Source organism: Dendrobium catenatum, unplaced genomic scaffold (genome assembly GCF_001605985.2).
Source record: "Dendrobium catenatum unplaced genomic scaffold, ASM160598v2 fragScaff_scaffold_716, whole genome shotgun sequence".
In the NCBI taxonomy this organism is placed as follows: domain Eukaryota; kingdom Viridiplantae; phylum Streptophyta; class Magnoliopsida; order Asparagales; family Orchidaceae; genus Dendrobium; species Dendrobium catenatum.
This window is the reverse complement of record NW_021319178.1, coordinates 2920194-2929132: the sequence shown is the minus strand read 5'-3', so window position 1 is coordinate 2929132 and position 8939 is coordinate 2920194. Positions and strand designations below refer to the sequence as shown.

At 39.0% G+C, this 8939-nt stretch overlaps 1 protein-coding gene across 2 annotated transcripts in view; it reads right to left on the bottom strand.

Moving 5' to 3' along the window:
* The window catches only part of LOC110096651 (probable potassium transporter 11), a 17644-nt gene extending 9417 nt beyond the window's left edge, over nucleotides 1–8227 (bottom strand). The window contains exons 1-2 of one of the 2 annotated variants that reach the window (XM_020822690.2): nucleotides 7570–8227; nucleotides 6219–6444 (exon numbers count right to left, since the gene is read on the bottom strand). In XM_020822690.2, the coding sequence (XP_020678349.1) occupies nucleotides 6219–6444; nucleotides 7570–7689 (346 nt within the window). In that variant the 5' untranslated portion in view covers nucleotides 7690–8227. Of the gene's footprint in view, nucleotides 1–4481; nucleotides 4568–6218; nucleotides 6445–7569 lie in introns of those variants that run through there. The other variant, XM_028696028.1, reaches the window with a different exon arrangement.
* Between the last annotated feature and the right edge of the window lie 712 nt (nucleotides 8228–8939).

Here is an 8939-nt window from a genome sequence, read left to right as displayed (position 1 = left end):
TCACACTATGAAGGTGAGAGGAGAGATAGCTGATCGCGGGGTGGTGGTGTTGATCGATAGTGGGGCAACCCACAATTTCATCTCCACCCAGATCGTTGACCAGATGGGAATGGAACTCGTCGATACCGGAGGATATGGGGTGATGATGGGCATGGGGAAGGTGGAGATGGGAAGAGGGGTTTGCAGGGGAGTGGTCTTGACCATCCAAGGGCTGCAAGTGAGGGAGGATTTTCTTCCCTTGGAATTGGGGAGTACTGATGTCATCCTGGGGATGAAGTGGCTGCAGACTTTGGGGGAGACCAAGATCAATTGGGGTACACTGAGGATGGAACTGATGATAGGAGGGAGAAAGAGGATGATTCAGGGGGATGCGGGGCTGACCAAGGCCGGGGTTTCTCTCAAATCCCTAATCAGGACCATTCAGGAGGAAGGAGAAGGCTATTTGGTGGAATTGCACAGTCTGGAGAGAGCTAGAATGGAGGAGGGAGGAGACATACCCCTCTCCGTTCAACCGTTGATACAGCAGTTCCAAGAAGTGTTTCAGCCACCTTAGGGATTACCACCACAGAGGGAGCGAGAGCATGCTATTGTGTTGAGGGACGGGGTTTCACCCATCAGTGTACGTCCTTACCGCTACCCTCAGTTCCAAAAAGATGAAATTGAACGGTTGATTAGAGAGATGCTGGAGGCAGAGATCATCAGACCCAGCATCAGCCCTTTCTCTAGTCCCGTTCTGTTGGTGAAAAAGAAGGACGGTAGCTAGCGATTTTGTGTAGATTACAGAGAACTCAATAAGGAGACGGTACCTGACAAGTTTCCTATACCAGTTATCGACGAGCTGTTAGACGAATTGAGTGGGACAGTGATCTTCAGCAAAATAGACTTGAAGTCGGGCTACCATCAAATCCGGATGAGGAAGGAAGATGTACCCAAGACGGCTTTTAGAACTCATGAAGGACATTATGAGTTCCTAGTGATGCCATTTGGTCTCACCAATGCCCCCGCTACATTCTAGACCCTGATGAATGAGGTTTTCAAACCTTTTCTCAGGCGATTTGTGCTGGTATTTTTTGACGACATCCTAGTCTATAGCAAGACAGAGGAAGAACACTGGGAGCATCTGAAGAGAGTTTTAGAGGTACTACAAGAGCATCAACTAAGGGCTAATTTAAAGAAATGTAGCTTTGCACAAACCAGTGTAGACTACTTGGGCCACGTGGTATCAAAAGACGGGGTAGCAGCAGATCAGTCCAAAATTGAGGCGATGCTCAAGTGGCCAGTGCCAAAGAACCTGAAGGAGTTGAGGGGATTCCTAGGACTAACAGGTTACTACATAAGGTTTGTGAAAGGATACAGCACTATAGCCTGGCCACTCACGGAACAGCTGAAGAAGGATGGTTTCTTATGGGGGGAAATGGCCACATCAGCGTTTGAGAACTTGAAGAAGGCAATGACGACGGTGCCGGTCTTAGCTTTGCCAGACTTCACTCAGAGCTTCATTGTGGAGACAGATACATCAGGCTATGGGCTAGGAGCAGTTCTTATGCAGAGTCGTAGGCCCATCGCCTATTTCAGCGAGGTGTTTACTGCCAGAGCCAGGCTGAAATCAGTATATGAAAGAGAATTAATGGCCATCGTCTTGGCAATCCAGAAATGGCGACCCTACCTCCTAGGGAGGCATTTCATTGTCAGGACAGATCAAAGAAGCCTGAAGTACTTGTTGGAACAACACATGGTGACGGAAGAGCATCAGAGATGGCTGTCCAAGTTACTTGTGTACGACTTTGAGATTCAGTATCGGCCGGGGGTGGAGAACAAGGCCGCAGATGCCTTGTCCAGGGGCATGGGGGAGTTGCAGACAGTGGCCCTGTCTGTCCATTTGATGCTTGATTGGGAGGCCATCATAGAAGAAAGTGCTAGAGATGAAACTTTGGGAAGGATCAGGACTGAGTTACTGAAGGAACCAGGTAGCCACCCTGGGTACTCACTGGAGGGAGACAAACTGCTATACCAAGGAAGATTTGTGATGCCCCGGACATCAATTCACATCCCAAACCTACTCCAGGAGTTCCATGGGAGTGCCGTGGGGGGCCATTCAGGCGTGCAGAAGACTTATAGGAGGCTAGCCGGAGAGCTGTACTGGAAAGGGATACATAAAGATATAGAGGAGATGGTAGCCAGATGTGAGGTCTGCCAAAGGAGTAAGTATCTAGCTATGTCACCAGGAGGATTACTACAGCCGCTAGCTTTGCCAGGTAGAGTATGAGAGGAGATATCTATGGATTTCATAGATGGGCTGCCTCGTTCAGAAGGGTTCACGGTGATCTTAGTGGTGGTGGACAGGTTGAGCAAGTATGCCCATTTTATTCCCCTCCGACATCCTTACACCGCAGTCACAGTCGCATCAGCCTTCATCAGAGAAGTGATCAGGTTACACGGAGTGCCAGAGGCAATTATATCAGATAGGGACAAGGTGTTCCTCAGCCATTTCTGGAGAGAGTTATTCAGATTGCATGGGACAGTTCTCAAGAGAAACACAGCCTACCATCCACAGATGGATGGCCAGACGGAGGTAGTCAACAGGAGCTTGGAGACATACCTAATATGCTTTGTGTCAGAGACGCCAAAGCTTTGGGCAAAGTGGCTATCCTGGGATGAATACTGGTACAACACTTCATTTCATTCAGCGTCACAGATGACCCCATTCAAGGTGTTGTACGGACGGGATCCCCCACACTTGGTACACTTTGGAAGCAGTAGTAGTCTTGTTTCTTCTGTAGAAGAGTACTTGGAGGAGAGGGACCGAGTGCTAGAGGAGTTAAAGAGGCATTTGCTAAGGGCGCAACATATCATGAAGAAGCAAGCAGATGGGTATAGAAAAGATATCCAGTTTGAGGCAGGAGATAAGGTGTTCTTGAAGCTCCGTCCATACAGGCAAAAGACAGTCGCCAACAGAAGGAATGAAAAGTTGGCCCCAAGGTACTTTGGTCCTTATGAAGTGATGGAAAAGATTGGGGCAGTAGCATATCGACTGAAATTACCCCCATCGGCGACCATACACCTGGTTTTCCATGTCTCACAATTAAGAAAGGCCATTGGTGATCACATCACCATTCCCGAGCTACCGGCGACACTTACAGAGGATTTGAAAGTGATCATGGAGCCTTTGGAGCTAAGGGGTGTTCGCCAGAAAGAAGATGAAACTAAGGAAGTGTTGATCCAGTGGAAGAACCTCCCTGACTACGAAGCTACGTGGGAACCATTCGAGAGGACGAAACATCAGTTTCCAGATTTTCACCTTGAGGACAAGGTGATTCTTTGGGAGGGCGGTAATGTTATGCCGACCCAGGAGGGACCGGCTGGACCGGTCCAACCTGGACCGGTCCGGGTCTATGTTCGGCGGAAGCAGGCCAGGGGAGGGGGCGGAGCTTAGGTGGGGCCCTCTATGGGCTGTTTTAATGTTTGGGAGGGAAATTATTTGAATTAGGGGCTAATTAGGTATTTTGCTTTAATTAGAGATGAGGGGGAGTTTTGGAGGCATCTTGAATTTAAATTATTTTTGAGATCTAGGGTTTGGTGTTCTTGGGCTCTTGGCTTTGCCGGAGATCATTGGAGAGTTTTTCCTTCCTCTCGAATTGAAGGAAAGTTGTATCTTGCAAGTGCTTTTAATCCTCTATTGAAATAAAAGTGTTTGCATCGTTTTTCTACAAATTTCCTACGTTTTCTCTCAGTTTTCTTGGTGTTTTTGCTGTTTTTCTGCTGTGGACAGCAGTATATCATTGGATCTACTTCAGTTTCGGTGAGAAACACTTGGGGATCCAAGTGTTTCCTATCAAATACCCGTTTACCACTCTTAAGACCAATGAAGTATATAAAAACAGAAAGCTTTCACCTTAATTTCATTGCTGAACCAATGAAGTAATAGAAAAACAGAAAGCTTTCACCTCAATTTCTTTGTTGAACTGAATGACAAGGGATACGTGATACGGTCTAATACATCATAGAAGAACTTGGTAAATTGAAAATATCCATTTTTGTTTCATGTTGTCACTATTATAGTTTGATATCATCATTATCGTTGCATTATGGAATATAAACAGTAAAAATAAAATTCTATTTTTAGCTTACATCTATAGCACTCAGAAGTTGGCAATTACATTTTTACTCTCCAACCACCATGTATTCCACATTTAAAACAAAAATCTCTAAATATCCTATTCATTGTTTGAGCTTACATGACTATTTTTCTAAAGATGCTAAATAAAGATGAAGATTCAATCTCAAAATATTTAAGTACTTAAGAAATGCATAATGTTTCTTTAATGGATATGTTTTTACAAGATTTGTCCTTTTTTTTCTATTATTTTTGGAGTTCGCTTGAGAATGCATTAGATGGGATTGGCTGAATTTTCAAACCAGATTGAGCCCCCTTAAGTTTCATATATACTTGGAATTCATCGGAATGATCAAAACTTACTGACCGTAAAAGTAAATTTGGAAGTTGTGAACATGCAAATAGCTGCAGGTGTTTCAAGGGTCCCAGAAGTATATGTCAAGATTTTGAGGCCTGTATGTAGATATAGCTGATTAGGATAAGCACAAAAGTAACCCATCAAAAACTGTGAACCGAGGAGAAAACCAGATGAGAGCCAATAAAGTATGTCGTTGATACTTAAGGTGCTCACAACACACTGCTATTATCGGTTCCTAGACTAAAACATTAAAATATACTTGATTTGTAGCTTACAAAAACTTGCATTTAGTACAATCATGTATCATGAACGATTTATAAAACCGAAAAGATAAACTATGCAGTGCTTAAATCCAGGGACAATCACTAGCAATGAGTAAGTTTCACGACTCTCTTACATTTACAACTACGAATGAAGTCCAATACTAGCTACAAGATAAAGTTAATCTTCAACACACTCAACTTCAAACATTTTTTCTAAAAGTACGCCCACATTTTTCTAATTTTAAAAGCAGTCCATACTTGTTTGTGCATAACCAATTTCAAACATCCATCATACCAGACAACTAGTAGCATTAAGGGTGGTTTCATCTCTCATACTACCAAGCTGTCTTGATATCAGTCTCTGGAAACAGCATGGATAAAAGGACTTAGTCAAAAATTTCCAGATTTTTTTTTCTTTCAGGAAAGATAGTTGTGAAACTTGATATTTTTTTGTCCAATTTCAAGCATGTCATTCTGTAACTTGTGAGAACTATTTACTTTAACTGTCCAGTTTTCCGTACAAATTATAATTCATTATTTATCCAGATCCCCTAGTCAATGTCAATTTTGTATACAAGCTCATATTGCTTGAAGGAAAAATAGAACTTATTCTTGCCAAATGGAGATTAAGGTCTTTGGGCATTTCACGCCTATGTTTATATTGGGATACTATGCTAAAAATTAATAGTGAGTTGAGACCATATAAACTTGTCAGGTGAGAATGCAGCTTCCAGTAGAACTTTTTCTAATTTCTAACCATAACAACACCATTAGGAAAAACAATGTTCATGATTATCTGATTATCTCACATATTGGCCAAAAATAGCACAAAGCTTTCTAAAAATCTAAATCAGAAGGGCGCATATTCAGCAATCATCATATAAAGCAATGTGCTTCACAAAAAATATGATGCAAAGGTCTCCAAAAGTAACAACTAAAGGATGTCGACTGAGTTCTAACGGGAAATAATTCATTTATAGAGGTAAAATGGACGATTGAAAATTGGCACATTTTTAAAGCAATGTATTTGACAAAAGGTATGATTCCAAAGGGCTTGAAAAGTAACAACTACAGGATGTTGACTAGGTTCTAAAGAACATAAACATCTTTTAATAGAAAATAAGTTATTTTCAAAGGTGAAATGAACTAATTGAAGATGCCTCTAAATTTAACCGGTTATCCATTTTGTTTTCAAATTTTACATTAAATCAATCACTAGAACATTCAGGGTTTATTTGGGGGATTTTGACATTGAAGTTTCGATAGTTTTATTGTCTATCATCAGATGCATAATTCATAAAATCAAAGATTTTTTTTTTTTTTGAAAGCAAGCATGCTTTACATGTTTTCTCCTAGACTGGATTTGCAGTTTTAGTTGAAGTATTATTCTTCATGATCTGATGTCGTTTCTTCTTGAGCATTTGAGAGATGGAAAAAATAATTAAAGATAAATTTGTTTATAATAATAATGTTAGTACTTTACCTTGACCATTGTCATTTGCTCTCAACACCACAAAAACATATTTGAGGAGTGGGATAAGTATTATAGAATAAATAATCAGAGAAAGAGCTCCAATAACATCTTCACCATTGCCTACACCCCGAGGAAATGTATTGTAGAAAACATACAAAGGAGATGTGCCCAAATCTCCAAATACCACCCCTAAGCTCTGAAATGCTAGCCTTAGAAGCAACAATGAGGAGAATTTCTGCAAAAAAAAATTTAGGAATATTAACTTATAAATATAAATTTATTTATTCCAAACATAACAAGAAGAAATAGTATTATTTTATCTTTTATCATACAAATGACACAAACTAAAGTTAGTCTCATTAGCATTATTCCAACAATTTTGAACTGAATTTATGTATTGCTTGCCATTACTCATTCTTGTCATGTGCTACAATGACCAGTAACTCTAGTTTATGGAAGACTTCTTTGACAACTTCAAGTCTTCTCAACTTTAGTGCTACCTTTTCCATTCACATTAAAATAATTACCAATTATTGGTGATTCTTTTGCAATGTACATGTTCAAATTTCCTAAATATATTTTCACAATTTTTTCTTCAATAGTTGTCACTTCTATGGCCACTCTAATATAATCATTTCTAATTCTTGGATTCTTAATTTTACTATAGATCCATTTCAATAGCTCCAGTTTGGATACATCTCAACATGGCAGCCACTAGCCTTTTGTTTTCCAGCAGTAAGAACCATAATTGAAAGTTATTATTGTTTTAAACAAAGAAACATAAAGTTTTACCAATTTTGATGATATAAAAAATTGCCGAAAATTAGATTTCATAAAAGATGATATGAATGCTTAAAGAACTCCAGCCCAGTAAAATAATTCCTTTCTATAGAGCTGTAATATTCACTTATCGGAAAGATATGACGAAAAAAATCTCATGACCAATGCGTAAAATGGTGGTTCACATTAAAATGAGAAGATCCCAGTCTAAGAATTTAACTAGAGGGGCAAATTTATCTCAAGGACTCAAAAAGAAGTTCAACAATCTCAGCAAGATATTGACCAAACAAGCTACAAAAATTGCAATCAAGTTCTTGAAAATTCATTAAATCTCTAACTGAAATACTCCAAGAATTTATATTATCGACAACACAACCTGCAACAAGAACAAGTATAAAACAATAAAGAAAAAAACTTTGAGCAAACAAGAAATACGATTCGACGAAAAAATAGATGCATTCTTCAGAGAAAAAAAAAACACCATACAGGTTCATATCAATGAAGAAAGCTTGAAATTAAAAAGAATAAAAATTCAACCCAGAAGGAGCAGCTAAACTACAAATTGAAAAAGAGCTATAACCTTCTCACAATGCATATTCCTAATCCTGCCAGCCTCTTCATCCATGGGTTGATCAAGTTTCTGATCCAAATCCCACATGCTTCCTCTGCCATCACTCTCTTCCACCGGCACTGACGCCATCCAAAACCTCAGATTTCACTATCGACAAAACCGCCCTCAAACTCCAAACCTAAACCCCCAACATAACATAGGCCACCTGATTAAACTAAATGCCGCAATAGAACCGATATTTTAGAAGGACAAAAAAGTACTTCACACGCATATGCCGAATCCAATAGATGAGGAACAGCAACCTACAAATTCAGCCCAAAACCCCGAAACACCTCAAAGCCCCAAGCTGCAAACTTTATGAGCTCAGGATTAATCAAACGAAACGGTTGTTGAGATTTCAGCCTTTCTCAGGAGAATTCCCATCTCAAAGAACAGAAAAGCTAAGAGCGAAGCAGGGAGCAATCGCAGAAGAGGCTCAATGCTTCCTGCTTGGTCCCTATAAGAGAAGAGCCGATCGCCAACCGCTCGAGAATGGGTAGCCCGATCAATGCTCATCGCTGAACATTCAAATGGAGAGCGACCGGCGATCTCTCCTTGAAGTTTGGGCTTTGGAGCTACAGAGACAGCAGCAACAAAAACAACTGCTCATATACTTCTAATTAATGCACAGAGCAATCTTTGTATGTATTAGGACAGAAGACAACGAGGTTTTTTTTCCTTTTTTTTTTTTTTTTTTTAGCCATTGCATTTTGCTACAAGCCCTACAAGATTTTGAAATAATTTCATCCTTCAATTAATATTACGAAATTTTTAACTATTTTTAATTGTTCGATTTCGGCTCTTTTAGATTCAGATCAAAATATTTTTATTATTGTTGGACTTATCTCATCATGACATTTATTTAAATTATAAATTTAATGAAATGGTGATCATAAATTTAATTCATAAAATTTTCAAATTAATTGTTGCATAGGATCCCTCATTGATCAAGAACTTCTAATTCTTTGCACTATCATTCATTCATTTTCAATGTTGCATTAGAATTTAGTAGATCTTGTACAATTTTTTTTTATATCTCCAATTAATTTATTTTAATTTTAGCATTTCTCCTTCTAATATATTTCAAGGTAATATTATCCATTGTGTCAAATTCTTAGGATATTTCCAATAAAAAAATATATTTTTCACTTTAAAATACAGTAATAATTATATAAAATAGCAATTCATTTCTAGTCGAACTATATTTCTAATATATAAAAAGAATATTTTGTATATATTCTTTCTAGTCTTTATTTTTTACATCTATTTTCGAACAAAAAAAGAGTTTGTGAATAATGTTACGCCACTGTTGTCGTCGTACTGTTCACAATCGAGGTAAA